This window comes from Camponotus vicinus, unplaced genomic scaffold, assembly GCF_025532165.1.
Source record: "Camponotus vicinus isolate PSW18456_S1 unplaced genomic scaffold, iyCamVici1.0 SCAF_5, whole genome shotgun sequence".
NCBI lineage: Eukaryota > Metazoa > Arthropoda > Insecta > Hymenoptera > Formicidae > Camponotus > Camponotus vicinus.
The window spans coordinates 859,181-881,278 of NW_028141977.1; the positions used below are offsets into that span (position 1 = coordinate 859,181).

Genomic DNA, 22,098 nt, shown 5'->3' on the forward strand with positions numbered 1-22,098 from the left:
GAATCGGCTGATCTCGGTCGAGATAATTTTATAATTTTGGTTCTGTGTCAGCAGCAAAACGACTTCTTTTTCTCTCGTATTATATTGCTTCTTTAAAAGTGATTTCGTTGGTGCAAAGTTTATATTATACTATTTTCTCGTTTGAAGTGTTGAAGATATTTATTTCTTAAGATATTTCAATTTATATCGTGAATATAAATCTCACCAGACTCTTAGTTGAGTAAAAGTGATTAAAAGTAGTAATGATAAAAATAACAGTTGAATAGTTTTTACAGCATCTGATATAATACATACATATACCAGGTGTAAAACATTATATATAAAGAAAAGAAGGTAAATTTACTTTACAAATAATATTATGATATTTTTAAAGGAAGAGAGAAAAAAGATTGAATATGTTAAAGACAATATTCTATCTTTTATTCGCAAAGAATGAGCAAGTTCTCTAGTCGAAGAGTGGAACAGTGTTTAAAATTGATAAAACAAAATGTGTCAATTCGGTCCCCTTCATGGAGCGGGGGATGTCCTCGGGGAGGGTAGAAGGTTTGATAAATCCGTAGATATTGAGAGATTTATCATATCATTTTTTTGCCGTTGTCTGAAGGAAAATTACAGGTTTTTCGATAATTACATTAGATCTTTTTATGGATCAGAAAGATCAAACTGATCCAAGAACACAATCTTTTCGCTCGCTTCTATATTTTACACCATGTGCATTCAGTATATATCCATACATCCTAATTAGATTATTATAGTTTATTTGTAGAATTTTGATTTAAGATTTTGTTGGAGCAGAGGGAGAGAGAGAGAAAGCGAGAAATATCTGTTCTTAAATTTCCAATAACTTCGTCGACTGTCGCTCCAAGTTATTCCGAAACGAGATTGTTCGAATACCGAGAGCATCTCCTCTACTGATTCTAACCCGTCAAACCGTCTCGTTGTTAGGGACTGTGGCCTTATCTGCCGCGAGATATAACCGAGCATTCGACGGGACTATCTCATTACTGGCAGGCCATTATCTGCGAGCCCGTCGGGTAATTTAATCCCAAATAGCACAGTACATCTTATGGACATTCATTTTACGTCCATTTTACGATCATATATCCATGGACATAAAACAGTTGTCCATTGTACGTCCATATAAGTACGTACATTGTCTAATAATAAATGTACATCCAGTGGACATCCATTTGAAATCCACTTTATATAATTAATTTATGGATATATACTATACGTCCAATGGATGTTCGTACATGGACTTGTTTTGGATTATTCATTTTTGTTCCAAAAAGGATGAAAATTTACAAATTCTTTATCGTAATTCATCTGTAATATTATAATAAATAATAAGTATTACATGATAATAAGTATTACATAAAATTCATTGTTTGCATTTGTGATCAAAAAATTAACACTAACAATTATTGTGTGTAATGCACGATTCATATTTAGTTCACGAGTTGCATAGCCAATGGTAAAAAAGAAAATAATATTACAAATGGCAGAGCCAATAATATCGATCGTCGTCACAGCGCGACACGTTGATCGATGCTCGATTACCGCTATTTCCTGAAAGTGAACGTTTGGATTCCAATCGTGAGATTCAGTGAAGTATTATAATCAATCAGCCGTTTTAACGGCTACAAAATAGAGAGGATACTACTGTACGGATACAAGAATTAAAACTGTAAGTATATGTATAATTGTGTAGTACATGTGTTTTACACGTATTTGTAAAAATTATTTGGGCAATTTTATAACCTAAAAATTTGGTATTTTATTGATACATGTATTTCTTGTTATCAAACAAGAATAGAATACAATTAAGTGTACAGTACTATTTATTCATTTGCTTATCGTGATTATAATTTATTTTAAAACAAAGATGTAATTCTGCTTCGATAATATTGATTCTGTTTGAAATAAGTCATCATTGATGGAGAAATATTCACAATGTGCTGTTAGGATAGATAATTTTATTGACATTTTTTGTTATAGTAATTATGACAAGCTAACAAAATGAATTATATATCTTATATATGTATGCATATTTTAGATTTCTGTGCTGAATCAAAATCATATACATATTCTCATCAGTAAAATATCATACTCTAACAACATATATAATATATTAATGTTATAATTTCCTACTCAACAAATGTAACTGTTATAAACAAGACACATTACATTGCAGTTACATATTATTGAATACGAAATTATAACATTATAATGTTATATGTTACTGTTATATTGTATTTTTATTGAGAATATGTAATTTTGATACAATATATGTAAAAATCTGAAAAATGCTTGATATATATCTAGTATATTATTGATTTTGTTAGCTTATAATTATTACTATTAACAAAAATGTCAATAAAAATGTTTAAAAATATAAATTAATTTCAAAAATGTGGCAGTGTTTAGCTTATGTGAATACATCTCAGCCAACGATGATTTTTGAATAGATTCAATATCAAAGCAGAACTATTTCATAATATATTTATATTTTTAAAAGAGATTATAATTACGATAAGCAAATAAATAAATACTGTACACTTAGGAATCTATTCTATATTTTAATGATATGTTGTTGTGTATCATTGCGCAGCTATTATATGATACACAAAATCTGTGCAGTAATGCATAACAACATTGTTAAAAGTTACAGAATAGGCTCCTTAAACTCTATTCTTGCTTGATAAAAAATATGTATTGTCATATAAATAAAATATTAATTTAATTTATTGTTAGCACATAGACTTAAAATATGAAAGTTTAAAATACAAATGCATCATGAACACATTCTTATTTTCTATATTCTTTAGAATAAGTACTTTTAAATATAAATTAAGACATTTTTTATTTTATAGAGTTTTAATTCTGGAGCGCAAGACCACCAGGTTTTGGGAGATTGCACTAGAGACTGTTATACAGAAAATAAAAAGTAAGTATGCCTAAAATTTCTACTAAATATTACAGGCGCGCAAAAGCCTGTACAGATATTTCAATAAATTTAATTAAATCTGATGATTTTGCTCAATTTTTAAATAAAAATAATGATATTATTAAAGAATTTATTACAACACCATGCATTGATGGTCACATTGAATTGGATAATGATTTCACTATTGAGATTGATAACATAGATAATAATATAGATAACAATATAGGTAATATAGATAACAATATAGCAGATAATATAGATAACAATATAGATAACAATATAGATGATATAGAAAATTTTGACTCAGATAATGATGAATCTGATAACAACAATGATTCGAATAATGAAAATACTTTGAATAACGATGAATTAATTAGTAATAAAAATTTCAATAATACAGCTAATGAATCTTCGTTAGCATCTCAATTAGCTACTTGGGCTCTGAAAAATAAAATTACTCATATTGCTCTGAATGAATTATTAGGTATTTTAAAGTCAAAACATAATGATTTGCCTTCGGATGCTCGCGTATTAATGAAAACTCCTAGAAAAATAGCTTTAAAAATTGTTGAACCAGGACATTATTTTCATTTCGGTTTAAATAATTGCGTTCAGAAACTTTTTTCATTTATAACTTTAAAAAATTTACAACAAGTAGAAGTTTATATAAATATTGATGGCTTACCTCTTTTTAAAAGTTCAAATCAACAGTTGTGGCCAATATTATGCAGTTTAGTTGAAAATCGTTGTAAAGTAGGTATTGTAGGCATATATCACGGAGAAACAAAACCAAATGATGCAAATGTATTTCTAAAAGATTTTATCAATGAAGCTATCGATTTATCAACGCATGGTATAACAATAAATGAATCTAACTATCCTTTTAAAATTAAAGGTTTCATATGTGATACGCCTGCTAAGGCGTTTATTAAATTTACTAAAGGTCATACTGGTTATTATTCGTGTACAAAATGTCATATTGAGGGGGATTATATTAATGGTAGAGTTTGTTTTTCGAGTTTAAGAAAATTTCGTGATAGAACCGATTTTGAATTTAGATCAAAAACTCAAGAAGAACATCATGTAAATTTAAAAATTTCAGATCTTGAATTAATTAAAGATTTAAATATGATTAATGATTTTCCTGTAGAGCCAATGCATTTAATTGATCTGGGCGTTACAAGAACTTTAGTACATTTGTGGTGTTTTGGTAAACCACCAACAAAATTTTCTCATACACAAATTTCACAAATTTCTGATTTATTAATAAATCAAGTTAAAAATATTCCATTGGAATTCAATCGTAAACCGAGATCGTTACAAGAAAGTAGAAGGTGGAAGGCAACAGAATTCAGGCAATTTTTACTATACACAGGGCCTGTAGTTTTAAAATCTGTTCTCAGTCATGACATTTATCTCAATTTCATGTGTTTGAATGTTGCTGTAACTATTTTATCATCTCCTCATATTAAATATTTAGATTATGCTAATTCTCTTTTTAATTATTTTGTAAAATCTTTTATCATTTTGTATGGTAAAGACAATTGTACAATTAATATACATAATTTGTTACATGTATATGAGGATGTAAAAAAATTTGGTGTTTTACAAAATTACAGTGCCTACCCCTTCGAAAATCATATGCAAAAAATAAAAGGATATATTCGTAAAAAAGATAAACCGTTACAACAAATAATAAATCGTATACATGAAGAAAACTTCGTGGAATTAAACAAAGAAAATAAATTGAATATCGAACCCGAATTATTAAATAAACATAATAATGGCCCTTTAGATCGAAATTTATATAGAAGTCAGTGGGAAAAAATAGTGTTTCCTAATTTTACTTTGAAAATAAAAGAACCAGATAATTGTTGTAGATTAAGCAATGGTGACATCATTTTAATTAAAAATATTGCTAGTATAGACAGTTAAAATGCAGTAATAATAGGAAATAAATATGAATCAATAACAGATTTTTATAATGAACTATGTAAATCTTCTGATTTAGGTATACATTTAGTGGAAAATATTAGTAAGAATCTCCAAAGGTGGAATATTAATGAAATATTGCATAAATGTGTCAGATTACAATTTAAAGATAAATTTGTTGTTTTTCCTTTACTTCACTCTTTATGATCGGATTATGATTTTATTTTTACATATTAAAAAATTTTAATTTAATATTATTTAAGTAATGTCGATTGAATTTTATATTTTATATTTAAGTAATGTTAATTCTATTTATAATATTTTGTAATTAAAATTGACAAATTATTAATAAAAATATTAATATTAAATTATGAATATAAAATAATAAAAATATATTAATTATTCTTTTGTGAAATAAATTTTATTGATGGTATGATTCTACATTTATAATATTCGGAATTATTGTGATCTGGAATTATTGGGTCCATCCAGAAGTACGACCGCTCACTTCAAGGTCGTACTTCTGGATGCATCCAGTTATGTACAAATTGTTGAGAATGTGTAGAAAAATATGGCAAAAACGTGGACAATCGTCATTTTCACGGACGAAGATACCGTAGAAGCGGTTCCATCTAGTTGGTTAATTAACAATAAGTGTTATTGGCCATCGCTTCCATTTGATAAAATAACTGCAGCAATTAGAAATCACGAAGAACCAAAAACTTGTTGGCCCTCATATCCTGTTCGGATTCTAAGACATGGAACTTTCGGTAAATATATACTACTTATTATATTTTAATAAAAAAATTATTTATTGTATCTTGTTACGTTATATGTCACTTGTTATTTTGTTTCAGACAATTATTCAATAGCAAAAGAGAAATGTCGTAAAGCAGAATATTCTTCTGATATAAATTCTGATGTCAGCGGTAGATTAGCCGTGTCTAAAAGGAAAATCACAATAAAAACGTATGGCTCCTCATTTGAAGAGAGTAATTTATCGTCGTCAGACGATAATAACAATGACAACCAATTCGCCACTAAATTACCGACTCCTCCACGTATGAAACCAACAAACGGTTTGTATACATTTATCTATCTGATATATTAAAGAAATTTTATAAAAATTTTATAAATAAAATAAAACAGTAGCAATCAATTTATGAATTCAAAAATTTACATTTAAAGTTTGATCCTCAATTGTTTTTTTCTTCAGAAGACAATACTTTTATAAAAACCAAGCCGAAAAAAAAGAGCAATGATGAAGCTACTAATATTAGCACATTGTCAAATACTGAGAAATTTCGAAAGGGCACTTCAAAATCAAATGGTTTTCAAATTATTTTTATAATATATTTTCATAATAATTAACTGTGTCTAAAATATAAAATTATAATGTGTAGATTTTGATAATAACGAAGATTTGAATAGCAATGACCGGCCATTTATGAATGAATGCAAATGTTGTCCATTACATTTACAATACAATTGCGGTATGTATAGAGGATATCACTTAATTTGTACCCACTATTTACACAGTGATATTCCTCATGGAAAATCTTGTCAAAAAGTTCTGAACCATTTTTTTCTATAACATAATAAAGGAATAATTATTGAGTAAAATATAACCAAACAGCGCTGAGGTTTAGTTTAATGCGCGTCAATGAACCGCGGGTCTAATAGTGTGCGGCTCACTAACACACGCCAGGCTAAAGCTCGGCGCTATTTAACTATACTTTACTCAATAATTATTTCTTTATTGTTTTATAGAAAAAAAGGTTCAGAACTTTTTGACAAGGTTTTCCATGAGGAATATTACTATGTAAATAGTGGGCGCGAATTAAGTGACACCCGCCTGTATATTTAATCTACAGTTTATATATATTTTTTGTTAAACTTATTATCGAATTTACGTACTACGCGCGCGCATATGTTCAATAATTTATTAATAAATTCCATTTTTCTAGAGAAATATTTCAAAGAGATTATTCGTCAACAAAATATACTAAAAGCAAATATGTGGCAATACATAGATGCACTCTAGGAATTAACTACATCTATTAATAATCTCGCTGCAAATAATAATGTGAATCAAGTACAAGAAGAAATCTCCTTTTTGCAAATGTTTGATTTTCCTGCACGAACTGAAGAAGATTTAGCTCGTGTTGAGGAATATCTAAATTTAGAAAAAAATTTTAACGTTGCGGTAATTTTTTATAATATCTATTATTTTCAAATACATGCTATATTTTTTTACATTATATTACAATATTATTAGTTAAAAGTTTTAATTAATATATTATTCTTATTTTGAATTTTGCAGATGAATGAACTTTCAAAGATTGGTGGATATTCCATATATAATTTTATACAAAGAGCTTTACAGTTGGTAATAACAAATGATCTTGCAGCTACTTACAGCTGGTTAGGAAGGCGGGCAAAGAAAATATTTAATAAACTAAAAATAGCCGATTTAATAATTGGTAAATAGTTTATTAGATTATCTTTAACTTAACTTATTTAAAATCACTGTTTTAGATTGAAGATTATTGTTGAATCAATTGTAACTGACTTTTTTGTTAGTTATTTTCATTGTTGGTATTATAACTAAATATATTGTGTATTATTTGATATATACACTATAGCAGCGGTTCTTAACCTGGGGTTCGTGAACCTCTGGCGGTCCGCGATGTCCTCACAGGGGATCCGCAAAAGCTCGAAGAAATAGCGGAAAAAACACAAAGTTTACGAACTTATGTGTAATCCTCGTTGGAAAAGTAATGCAAAAACAATTACATGAAGTATATGAACCGTTTATCTCAGGCGTATATGTGCGTTTGGTCGAGCGGCACTTGGTTGCGCGTACACGGACGCATGACATAAGCCGTCCTTGATTGTGTGAGTCTGTGAGTCGCGTGTCATTTTTTTCTTGCATTACTCTTTCTGTATATGAGTAAATTTTAGCAGTAAAGACTAAAAGAAATACATGTAATAAAAATATTTTAATTCGGACAATTACAAAATAGAAAATAGATAACATTTTTAAATGTCCTAATAATTTTAATTATTGCGTTTAGACAAATAATTGGTTTATGCTGTTTTTCAACTTTAAATTAAGGTAAATGCGGATTCTTCCAGATTTTTTTTTCTAAAATGAAAATTTCTGAAAATTTATTTTCAAGAAACTTAATTTTACATTACTTAATACTTGGGAGGCTGCTTGAAAATAATGTGATAAGAAGGGGTCCGCATCGTAAAAAAGGTTAAGAACCGCTGTACTATAATATATATATATATATATATCAAATTATACTTTGTATATTTAATTATATTTAGTTATAATATTTATAATTATATATGTAGTTATAACACTATTAAATTCCATTAGAGAGTTAATAATATATACAGAGTATATCATTTTTTTAATATACACAGCAAAATATCTCTTAAACAATATATTTTAGAGAAAAATATTTCAGACAAAAGTTGTAGGATTTCGAAGGAGAAAGAAGTTGTTAAGAAGGCGTTAATAATCTATTCACATAAAAAAACAAGATAATTTTATTAAAAAAAAGACTTTCAAATAACTTAGAAACTCACCCTTTAGGAAAAAATTAATAGCACTAACTTTCTTCTTCGAAATTTTACAACTTTTGTCTGAAATATTTTTATACATTGTTCAAGAGATATTTGCCGTGTAAGTTAAAATGGAACATCTTGCATATCAAATTATACTTTGTATATTTAGATATATTTTGAACTTAGTGCAGAATTTTCTGCGCTTTTATAATTATTAAATATTTTTAATTTAAATTATTATATAAGTCCGTAGTGAACCGCGTGATTTCGATGATTCATTACTGAACAATTTCATCGACTTCCTTTTTTTGACTTGCTGCTCATCAATGTCAAATAACCAAAACGAAATTTCATCAGTTGGTAAGAAATTAAAGAGTTTCTATGTATCATTAAAAGAAAAAGATTTTGTTTAATCTTTAAACACTGTTAGAAATATCACGTTTCTTACTAATAACTTATTTAAAAATTAAATTTGCATTAATTATAATAATATCAAGGAATAAAAATCATACTATGAGAGACTAGACTGATCAAAACGTCAAGATAATTATTAAATAAAATAAAAAAATAAATATTAAAAAATATATAATAAATAAATATAAATAAAAATATATAACAAATAAAACAAATAATTTAGATAAATATATTATCTATGTACAATTTTCTAATTGTTAATTTGTTTTTAACATATTACAGGTTCTACTAAAAAGAGTATTCCAAACTCCACCAATAAAGATTGCGAAGAAGCGATTCAAAAATGGTTAAGAAGAGCAAAGGAACGCAGCAATAATAAGAATAAAAACCAAGGAGAAAATAACAACAATTAATTTTTTAATTTAATTATTATTGTAATATTATTATTCTTTTCAATTTTTATATATTGCTGTTCTTTCCAATTTAATATTTTTTTCTTTTAGTTTATATACTTTATAGTTTACACACACACACACACATACACGTATATATATTAGTTTATGCATTTAGTTTATAAATTTGTTTAGTTTATCAGTTTTAGTTTATAGATATTTTGATAATAAAATATTGTGATATGCAATATGTAAAACAATGTGATATATGATACTTGTAAAGTTGAAAGTATATATAAGTACCATTGTGATAAAATGTTGATATGCAAAATATATATGAATTAATACATGTGATAGTGTAAAACATATAAAGTGTAATAATGTTTATTGGCTGATATTGATTCGTTTTTTGAGGTAAAAGGGGAGAATAAATTATTGCATATAATAAAATGTAATAATAATTTTCACCTTTTTATCTCAGGAAACAGAGATCAGTGTTTGCCAGTGTACATACAGAATAACAATATAAATCAAAAATAAATATTCTTCCAGTTTTCTATACAATTATTATTAATTATTACCAATTATTTAATTATTTATGAATTATACATGCGTAATAATTGTCCGAAGTATGTCCAATTAAGATTCGAATTTCGTCCATAAAAGATCCAAAATTCATCCATTTGGTCCATAATTCGTTCATTTAAGATCCAAAATTTGTTCATTAGATCCATAGTTCGTCCATTTCAGGTCCATAGTTTGTCCATAGTTTGTCCAGTAAAGACGTCTTATGGATGTCCATTGGAGTTGCAAACGGACATACAATGGACGTCCTATAGACATCTACTGTATTTGATATGGACATCCAATGGATGTACACTATGTCCAGCATGTACGTTCGTCGTACGTACATAGGACGTACTTGTGCTTATTGGGATATAAACGCACTAATTGGAAAACTCCATCTTGGACGCGCCTTGGACTACAGTGCGCGTCGAGCAAAATCTGTTGTTAAAGAGCACAGCAACAGGAAACATATCTTTCGAATATTAATTGGACCATCTCTCTCTCTTTCTTTTTTTCTCTCCCTCTTATAGCAGATCAGATTCAAAATTGAACAACCAGACTTGATAAAATTTTAAACTTTAGAGATATTATATGTACATACTTTGCCGCGATATTGCTTGCTATATTAGCGATGTAATATAGATATATATGCAGAAATAAATTTCGTCGATAATGATTAAATTTTTGAATTTTATTTATATTACTCAATATGCTGTATGATTTTATCTGTATCTCTGACGTTGACAAGTCCAATTAAAATATAAAATATGACCTATGTATATATATAAAATTACATAAATGAAAAACCTCTATTTACAATAATGTTCCATCTACATTTTTGGTATTAAATATTCGTAAAACTATAGCAAATATAAAAAAAATATGTAACTTCAAAATACACCTTACAATGCTTTTTTTGTAAATATCCGAGGCGTAATTTACAGCTTGCGATAGGCAAGGGAAATTTTAAGACATGCTGTTATTAAGGCTGATGGCTACTAATTGCTCTCCCAGACGGATACAATGTTGAAGGAGGATGAAGGTGAAATTTCTTCATAGCTTCTTGTACTCATCATTAAATTTCCGATATCGTGATATCTTAACGATAATAGATATAGTATATAATAATAGATAATAGATATAGATAACGATATAGTAATATTACACAGTTGTTGTACAGTAATGCAAATTGCAAATTATTAAATAGAGAGTAAGATTTAATTCGTCAAACGTAAAATGCAAATTCAGAAAATGATCCCGACCAAACAGGGGAAACCATACAAGGAATGACCATCCATGATGTTGCCGCGCAATTTTCATCAAACCTCTAGAGCGGCTGTGGAGCTTCAACAAAATGAAACGTAAATATTAGCTGAGCTGCTCCGGTAGGCCAACTTAAAACTCTCTCGCCGGTCCATCCTCATATTAATAAAGATGAGCGCATACCGTACACCAGGCACATCGTATCAACTTTCTGAAACTCCAACTTGTGCGAGCTGTTGAAGCGCCAACGACGCAGTAGATTTCGAAGTGGCCATCTTAGCCGCTTTATGCGTTTGACCCGATTTCGATTTTATTTCCGTCGAACAAGACACCTGTTATTTGAGAACTTAATAGTGTCAAAATAATTTAATTCTTTTAAATACACAAGAAAATTTATTTTTGTCCATAATATATTGTATGATATTGATGCTTAAATAATTGAAAATTGTTATGATTTTTGTATTTATGTCATTCTATTCTGTGATAATATTTGCAAAGTAATCCAAGGTACCTGCTAATGGCAAATTCTTGAAATAATTTGAAGATGATTTTTTCTCAACAAAAATATCAAGGAATCAATAATTTTCGTGTTATATTTCGCGTTATATTTCAAAAGCAAGAACTTTTCGCACAAACTAAATTCTCTTTATGGAGAATTAAAAGATTACCAAAATCACGTCCTTTAATTAATTTTAAATAGAGTTTATTTTAATAGAACCTTAATTTAAAATTCAGTTAGGATATAGCGATGACAAAATTGGAAACTTGCAAAAAAATGCTAATTTTTCTCGACATTTTGGCTAAAGAAAAATCGTCTCTAAATAATCTAAATAATTAAGAATCTATTTCTAGCAGATAGTGCGAAAATTTTGGGATCCTGTGTGTGTATTCTTTATATTTATTATTCAATTTAGTTTATTTGTCAAATTAATTAAATAAATAAATAAATAAATATATATATATATATATATATATATATATATAAAATCATGTTTTCATATTTATTTTGACAAGTAAATTAAATTGAATAATAAAAACACAAGAATAAATAGTAATTAAAATTTTAAAAGCATTATATTTAAGTTTATATAACTATATTTAATAATATAAAAATTTAATTAATTATATTCAATAATGTAGCTGATAATATAATTGATATATATTAAAATTATATATAATTAATATAAATAATTGATATAAATTAAATTATAGGAATTTATATTCTCTTGTTAAACATTTTCTCGTATGTAAGTACTGTTAGTTGCTATCATCTTATAATCTCGGTAGAAACGTTTCGTAGTCAGGGAAGTCAATTAATTAATGCATGCACAAACCGTCGCGCACGATTTCTGAGCATGGTGACTAAACTCAGCTACTGATTTCTTGAGTACACAGTAAACAGAGATGAGGGAGTAGTTCGGGTTAACCGCTGAGTAATTGCACTTTAACCAAGTTAAATCGTACTCCCGTTATTATCGCGAAGTCGAGATGTTACGCGGTGGGTCTAACCCGATCAAAGCAGTTCGCCGAAGCTCTGTTCAGGATTTCTATAGAATTGATTTCTATAGAGATTTGTATCTTATAGCGATGAGCAACAAAATTATATCAAAGATTCGATCATTTTATATCACGAATAGAATCTTTCAGTCCTCATAAAAAATAATGAATAATTTTTAAATATTTATTTTATAATCATTAGCTATTTATCATTTCTTGATGCTTAGTTATGTTAAAATACGTCGACTATTTAAAATAAATAAATAAATAAATTAAATATATTATTTTCATATTATTTTCATATTTTATATTATTTTTTAATGGAATATATTTGCATACAAATATAATAAATAGATTATTATTTCTGTAAAAGATAAAATATCTTGAGCTTTGAAAAAGCTCGATCGATTTTCTGAGGAAAATGCAAGCTTAAAAGAATCATATTTTTCTAGAACGATATGAAAAGTGACAATTATCACTCTGAATGTTATCGGATAGTCTGGGAATTTTCTCTATTAATCGTGGAAAAAGTTGCAGATTTTTAAAAATATCAGTACGTCAATACGAAGTCGGGACCGTATTCGATTTACTTATGTACGAGATTTATCAGTTGTTACGCGGCTGTCCGATATAAATAGTTGCTTTATCGAACGCTTATCGCAGAGCCCATTATAATGCTCTCGGCTTATTGCCGGGAGAAATACAGTAAGCTTCAACTGATTTGCATAATAGTCTTGTACTGTATCGCCCAGAAAATTCTGATCTCTGAATCTAACGATGCATACGATCCGGAGATTACTCGAGAAAATATGCGCTTGCACCACGACCAATTTCATTAAACGGATTTCAATTATCGTAACAATGCTAAGCGTAACAGAATACCGATATGTGCTTTTTACAATTGTGAATTGTATCGTGAATCGAATGTGAATCGTACCGTTTAATTTTTTGAAAAGGGAATTTCTAAGAGTTCATTTATCGATAACCAACATTTTAATTGGGAAATAATATACGCCATGTTTTTTATGAACCACATGTATTTGATATTAGTAAAATATTGGTGATTAATTTTACGATTTAGATAGATCGCATACGCGTGCACGATCAAAAGAATTTAATTACTCCACCGAAATTGTTGTAATTATTTAAAAACATTGTACACAACGTCAACGAGATGACAGTGCCAATGTCAGCATGAAATGTTTACTTCAAGCAGGAAATCGGTCATAAAAAGGCGGGATCGCCATTCGATTTGGTGTTGCGAATGGCTATAACGTCTCCATTTCCGCGCGTTTACATTTAAATCGGCGCATTAGCGACTGCAATTTCATTCCAATTTACAACTTCACAATCCCCGGTACGGATTTGGCGGATGAGTCCTTCACACCCGCGATATATTCGAGCTCGCAACTAGTGTGTGTGCGTGCACAAAATGAAACGAAGTGTTCGGTGACAAAAGTACGAATTTCCGCCGGTAATTGAGCAACTTCTCGCGTGTATACATTCGTGATATTAATTGTCGGTTTGTCATATTTTATGAGTAATTATATACATTCAAAAATATCATTTTTGGTACGTGTGTATGTGTTTAAAATAAATAACTGTTTCATATAATAAATTTAAAAACATTTTTTTATTAGGAATGCATAAGTATAAATAAATAAACCAATATATAAAAAAAAATTAAAAATATTATACGGTCATTAGCTGAATGAAATTTTAAGACTAAGAAATATCTCATTGTCAGATCGAATAATAGATTAGAAATTGTTATGGGTCTCATCTGGTTCCGTATCAAGATACGTTAATTCAATCATTGATTTTTTATTAAAATTCATGAATTGAAAAATTTGAAAATTGATTGGCTTTTGATAAATAATTAAGTAATTTATACACACACGATTATATCATTACATATCTTCCTTGATAACGTCATTATAATTTTTGTAATAAACTAAAATCATCTGAATTATTACCAAAATTTTTGCAAAAAAATTATATAAAAGATATGTATATGTTTATTGATTGTAGCTGTAATGGCGAGTGAAACATCGTTTAGTTTGTGAAGGATTTATTGTTGAAAGGCTCGCGAACTTCTATCAACTCTCTCTAAAGATGTTACAGAAGTGAAGGTAAGAAAAGTCAGAGAGGAAGAACTGTACATTTTCTATGTAATGATTACACAATAGAGACACAGATAGATTCAGAGAGAAGAAGAAGAAGAAGAAGAAAAGAGAAAGATACAGAGAAGGAGAGAGAGAGAGAGAGAGAGAGAGAGAGAGAGAGAGAGAGAGAGAGAGAGAGAGAGAAATAAAGCAACAGCAAAGTGGAGACACGAATAAAATGCAAATGATTATTACTTGATTCTTGGACAGACGAATACGAAGTAGACCGAAAGGTACTCTTCGAACGACAGTTTACTACCTATTACCGGACGACGATGGGGAGATGACAGTGCTTGCGCAATTACTCGTCGACTGTTTGACGATCTACTCGAGGGCGGAAAGACGGACAGAGGAGATTGTTTAAAATATTTGTTGAAATGTCCTCGAGAGCGAGTGCACTTCTTTCTTGTTTCAAGCAAGACAAATTAGAATTTCGAGTCCGTCACATCACCGTCTCATTCTCGCTGCGACATTGATGAATAATTATAGGTGACATTTTATTCTATCGATTGCACGTAAAAAGAGAAAAATGTTTGTACGTTTGTAGAGGAGCTCATCATTTTGTCATAAATTGTCTGGATATTGCAATATATATTTAACGTGCATATTTTATATCATTATATATGATTGCCTATACTTTTTAAAAATATTATTATTAATAAATATAATAAATGTAATAGTATCAAACAAATAATAAACCGAATAACAGATAATTGCATCCAACAAATGCAGCGTGAATAAAAAAATCTTTATAAAAATATATTAACAAGATAGAAATAAAGAGGAAGAGAAAAAGAGAGAGAGAGAGAGAGAGAAGTTTCCATTTCCACTTTTATTGAATATGAAATATCTTTCTGATTACGATTATCAAAACAAAATTAGGTAAAAATGTACAGAGATTTACTTTTTCAAACTTTAACAAATATACAAATTTTCTCAAAAATGTAAAAACTACCATGGAAAAATGACGAGTGCTGCTTTTCGCAAAGGTATCATATAAAGATAAAAAACGTGAAGCGCGAGAAAGAGTTGGATTAATATCAAGATTTAAAGTGTGAGGTAGATCTTTCTCGTTGCGGCACTGGCAACAATAATAAGCGTAGCGCACGTGTGCACAAAAGCTCTACAAATATTTGTCGGAGTTTGGTAAGACTCTCGAGACATCTTCCCGTCTTGAAGGAAATGCTCGAGTGTCGCAACGGTGCAGTCGCTAGAGACGACACCTTCGTGTTTTCTCTTTGCGAGATATTCTTATCTCTTTTTTTCTTTCTTTATCATTTACACTTGAGATATTCGCAGCTCGTTATTATGACCCAAAATAATCAATCGTTATACATTATATTTATCTATTGTATTCTTATCTATTCTAACTACAATATTAATATAAAGAAATTTTTATTTCATTTATAGAATATTGTTATATGTATTGTAATAATAATTACGCGTGGAAGTATAAATATATTTTTTAGTGTATTATTAAGTATTTACAAAATTGCATTGATTAAAATAGAATTCACATTACCTTTGTATTTTTATATTTTTCTAAAGATGTTATCACATTTTCTCGGAGATGCAATTATTGTTTTAGCTGCAAGTGTAGATGCTGCGATTTTTAATATGCTATGTTATATAACGTTACATTTTACATGTATTCATATTCTTTTTTATGTTCCTTTTATAAATAGAGTATATAGGTTTAAGAGCATTTATGATTGAAATTCCTGAACGCAAGCTTGCAGCACGTAACGCAATATGTGGTAAAGAGGTTTTTCGTTTAAATAGATAGACACATAATATACCTGAAAAATGTAAATAAATATACACGAATATATAGAAGGATTATATTAGCAAAATATATTCGCGCAAAATCATTGTCGCATGTGTATGTGTATATGTGTGTGTGAGAAGTTTAATAAATTTTTCATAAAAATTTTTACTCCCTTTTTTATGAATTCATTTGAATATAAGTTTCAGTAACATTTTATTGAGAGAACTCATTATATGTTATTTAACTTATGTCAAAAGGCAGCAATAATTTCTTTGTAATTAAATATTATTTAGTTATAAAGTTAAGAAGTTCGTTTATGAATAATTATTACTTTGTCAAAAGCAATATTTATGAAAGCCATCGCAAGCATATTACATGTGTGAACGGACATATAATTAGTCGCAAAATCCAAATTTCCAATAGTTTTGAAATTGAAAACTATTAATGAACCAATATATGTGTTAATAAATATATTGTCGATTAAAATGAAAAGGCAATTGAAATAAATATTAAGAAATTTTTTAGATGCATAAATTTAAAGTGTAAAGCAAAATTATTCCAGCTTTATTTAAAAACTACGAGTATTACGAGACAAACATGTCATTTATTTGAGTGTTTTTCATGATTTCGGCTTTCGACGAATAAAATTAGTAAAAAATGATGTGTATGAAGCCATCAGCGCAATTAATTTGGAATTACGTTTATGGAATATTTTGTATATCCGTAATTCTCGTGTCATCACGCACGACGTATGCGTGCTCGCCATCGACGTTGTTCGACGCACTCTTTCACAACGACACGCTACCACGCAGTCACAGTGAACTTGCACGAACCGATTATTTTGCAATCGCTAATGACACGCCGACTGATGATGGCATTACATTAAAATGCATGTATAACCGCGTCCGTAAGCGGCTTACGACACTCGCACATCTCGCGCTCCACGTTTATATTTAATCGGCGCCTACTACCACGTGATCACGCAACGCCTAATGAAGTCGAAACTGTAAGAGGATCATCGGGTGCAGAGTAATCTAAGCGTTTGCGAAATGTAGTTTTGACAAGACATCGAAATCGATAAAAAGCCCTTGACTCCAGCTATTTCAATAAATAAATTTTTATGACCTTCGCGTCACTTCGTTTCGTTTAATATTTTTTAATCTACTCTAGATTGTCACTAATTTCTCCTCGTAATTTTAGTATTTCGCATTATGTTGCGTTTCAGCGAATTTTTTACGCGGAAAGATTTTTGATGACGAGTCAAAAATTTGCCACGATAAATAAGTTACTTGCTATCGTTCGTTTATTGATGATACAAATACACACGACAGTTTTATTCTACATAAATATCTGATATAAGGATTTTACAATTGAATTCAATATTCATTTATTATCTCGAATTTTTAAAATTCTGCAAAATATGCAGTATTGTACGTACACTGCGCATTAAATATTTCTATACTGAATTTTCATTAAACTTTAACTTAATTTTAGAACGCGGTGAACAACATTTGCATGGTTACATCGACATGGATCATTAATGATTCGTATAACTCACAATATAGCTGGATGATACGGGTAACATCAATGCATAATAATAACATTAATAATCACAATAATTATAAGAATTGTAATGGTAATGATAATAATAGAATTATTAATAGTATGGTATTTGCTAGGGCATATAATGTATTTGTAATATGGAGATATGTATAACAATGAAAATCATGTATTTTAGTTTATTGATTCATTTATCCTAGACTTCGCAAATGCACACGCAATATTGGTAATAGTATTATTACGACTCTAACAATAAGTTTAATTATATACGATAGTATAAAATATATTGCATCTGACAGAACTTATAGAATTGATTGTTATTTTCTAAATTAATCCAATATTTGCTAGAATGATATAGGAAAGTATGAAACGAAACGAATTTTAAAAGACTTTTTTTTAAGGGACTGTTTTTATTAAATTCTATAATACTCGCAATTAAATCTTTATGAGACAGAGATTGTGTTGCGTACCAAGAACTAATTGTTTATTGTGTAGAAGCAAAATGTTGGTATTTCACAATTTTATGATGTGATTTTAAAATAAAATTTATTTAATAAAGTATTTTCAACGGATAAAATAATTAATATTCTTACTCCTCTGCCTCTTGCTTTCGTTCCGGTTAGACATTCAAATTTGCGAGTTAATAACGATGGTCAGAAAGGCTTTCTCGTTATTTTAGCGTTTTGTGAAAGTAGTGATATAATGACTTCTGAATGGCGCCGTAAAAACTTCTCTTTTATATAAACAATTTGGCGCAAGTATTTTTATTCTCGATGTTCCTTATTTCGCACGAGCGCGCGATCCCTCGAGCAGCACGCAACCGAAGCTACGCACGCGAAGCTCTTTTCATGCTTGATGAATGAGCAAAACGGAAGGGAGAAACAGAATCTCATGTTGTACTCTAAACGGCCGACCAAGCAACATGACTGTTGGTTAAGCGCCGAAATGCTTAATAGTTGCATTTAGTTAACAGCCCGCAATACTAAATAGACGTATGTCAGCACGATATAAACTATCTAGGATTTATTAGAGAACATGCCTCGAATATATTTCCAAACCTTTGAATGCTTAATCTTCTTGAAATTTTTATCGGCAAATTTTTTTCATCGAATTGAATCGCGGCTCTTCCTAAATTAAAATGCAGAAATAGATACATTTATCTATACCTTTAGGTATAAAACTGATAAGCGATTAAAGAGGGAAGGGAGATGAAACTCTGAAATGACGACTTCTGTTACTCCCGCAGAATCTGGTTGCAAATGGAACTGCAACTGATCGAAGACACTCTACATATATAGTATATATCTATATAGACATTCATATAGAGATAGATAGATAGATAGATACTAGTTGTTGGCCGCTTACTGCGGGACCAACGAATCCGTTCGACGACGGGAGAAGCCGCGAATTTCCCTGGATGGAATACGTACGGTTTCTGGGCATAACGGGGTGCACGTTTAATCCCTTGGAACGAGTCAATTTCGGTGCGCCACGAAGCGAGGGTAAACCTTTCCGATATACTATGAGGAGAGGTAAACCCTTTCGGATTTGATACGGGATAGAAGGATTCGCCGCGGAATATCGAAAATAGCGCTACTGGAAAACTATTGTTCCGCTGTAAAAAGGTTGAATCGTTCACTGAACAACGAGAATCGAGCGAATCGTGTTTGTAGTTTATTTCCTTCGATTTTGAGTTTCTCTCTTGCCTAAAAGATTTCCCAAGATCATATTTGGGATTTGATTTTATTCGACGATATTGTTACTTTTAATAGAAAGCTATAAAACAGTCCAAGAAATGCTGAAAAATAGAATTCCTTTGTGGCAGTTTCTTCGTGAGTAAATTATTTAATAAAAGAATCATTATTCTGCAAATATTGAATTAATATTAAAGAATATATTTAAATTTGTAAAATATTGATTTTATTTGCCTTGAAAGAGTAGAGGATATTTATTTTACGTGTTTCTATACCAAGTATATATAAAAATATTTTCGTATTTATAAATATTTTTCTTACAAAAAATATTACTCTGATTAATAAAGAAGAGGATGAGTTCATTAATGATTTATAAATTTCCCCGTTTGATAAGAAATATCGACATTAAAGGATCGGACTGAAAGGTAATACATAGACGCAGACTCTTTCGAATAGGATCCGTCACAAAGTAACACAAGTACAAAGAAATCTCATTTTACAGTATTAATGTTACTTGAAATAATGTGGTACCAGAGCCGCAAACGCTCGGGCAAATGTGTGCGCGTGATATTACAGCCGGCAATGTAGCAAGTTTTAATTAAAAACGGAAGACTCTTTTCGCGCACTTTTAATTAATTCGCAACATCAATGGCGGGCAACTTGTTTAATATTGACGGAGGCCCCGACCCGCAATATTAACGTTATCTCGTCACAAGGGATGCTAATTACACGAGAATAATGTAATTGAAGGCCGATCACAGGCGTCGGCTTACATTTACCGGAGCGCATTGATGCGTTGTACTGTTCGAATGCAAACATGTTGATGTCCGACGAGAGAGCGAACATCGGATTTTCCATACATCATCCGTGCAAAATTCATCCCTCTCCCCCCTCCCCCGCGTCGTTCATACATTGCGAAATACAATATAAGAGAAAAAGCGAGTAATTACCCACCGTGGTAGACACGATGCCTCAACCCATCCTCGTAATTTAATTCATTATCGCATTAGCGTGGCTAAAAGTTTCCCGGCCATTACCATTCTACACATAGAATTACATTCGCGGGCCGACTGAGAGATTCTCGAGTTTTCGGAGCAAGATGCTCACTAGGACTGGCTTTATATGCTGTGCAATCTGATGCAAAACTGCCAAGGTCGGATGCGCAGCTATCGATGGTTTTTGTCTAATTCGAGGAAAGTATTTTCATCTTCCTTCCTTCCCTCCCTCTTTTTCTAAAAAGTACCAATCAAAAGTATTGCTTATTATTTATAGAAATAGAAAAGTCGTTATTTTAATCAATAAAAATATATTCATGTATAAATTATTAAATTGTATCTCTCTCATTCTTGTCAATAATTTTTTCAAAGATGTTACCATATATTTTATTTCAGCATATTTATAAATATTCTTACAGTTGTTTTTGATTAATAGGTCTCATTTCTTGGATACTTCTTTCAAGTTCACAATTTTATTACAGTTTGAATTAAAATTCGATAATCGAGAAGGATGAGGAGTCTGTTTTAAAGAATCAAGAATTTAAATTGTGTTAATATTATTTGTTATAAGTTTTATGATATTAAAGTATAAGTATAAGTAATATAAGTTAATTATATATATAAATATTTATATATAAAATAATATTAAAATAAAAGTTGATGATATTAATATATGTTTTTATTCATTAAAGTAATGACTTTTCTGTTTCTATAAGTGATGAGGCACATACAATGTATGCGTGTAATATGTAATAATAAATAATAAATTTGTATCACACATAAAGTATATCATCGTAATCTTATATGATCAAAAATATTGATACATAATTATATTCGCATATATCTATTTTAAATGAAAATATAAATGTGCATTTACATGTAAATGCATTAATATTATTTATTTGCAAATAATAATCAATTTTACTTCTGTAAATAGCAGCATTCGTTACATGCATTAGAATTATTAGATAAGATATCATCAGATGTCTTGATCTATTTCCTCACACACACATAATAACTCGATCATATCTAAACAAGTAGAATTGTAGTATTGTAGTATTAACCTTTTGTAGTTATTTAAAGAGCGAGAGATATCTCAAAGCAATATTTAACATAATTTCTTTGCGATTTATCTTCTATAGTATTCATAATTTGAGAAACAGAAGATTCGTGCTGCGTATCTATTGCTTGAATAAATTCCATGAATCTTGGATTACGCGAGCTATTCATAAGCATTCCGCATACATTACGCTCAAAATGTTGAGGAACGCCAGCGCATTTTGCATTCGCTATCATTTAGCTATGACTCCCGTGGCCATTATGCC

The 22,098-nt window shown here is 29.5% G+C and overlaps 1 protein-coding gene and 1 pseudogene across 2 annotated transcripts; both read left to right on the forward strand.

Annotated features, from left to right (window-relative positions):
- Window positions 1–2,953: 2,953 nt before the first annotated feature.
- Window positions 2,954–5,643, forward strand: LOC145971652 (uncharacterized). Its single transcript, XM_083099558.1, has 2 exons — window positions 2,954–4,982; window positions 5,445–5,643. Exon 1 carries the CDS (start codon window positions 2,954–2,956, stop codon window positions 4,880–4,882), a length of 1,929 nt encoding a protein of 642 aa, XP_082955684.1. The 3' UTR covers window positions 4,883–4,982; window positions 5,445–5,643.
- LOC145971653 (uncharacterized) lies at window positions 4,999–9,613 on the forward strand (annotated as a pseudogene). The gene is made up of 7 exons (XR_014438917.1): window positions 4,999–5,649; window positions 5,737–5,958; window positions 6,096–6,209; window positions 6,283–6,372; window positions 6,847–7,085; window positions 7,203–7,362; window positions 9,155–9,613. The product of XR_014438917.1 is annotated as an uncharacterized LOC145971653 (transcript).
- Window positions 9,614–22,098: the final 12,485 nt, after the last annotated feature.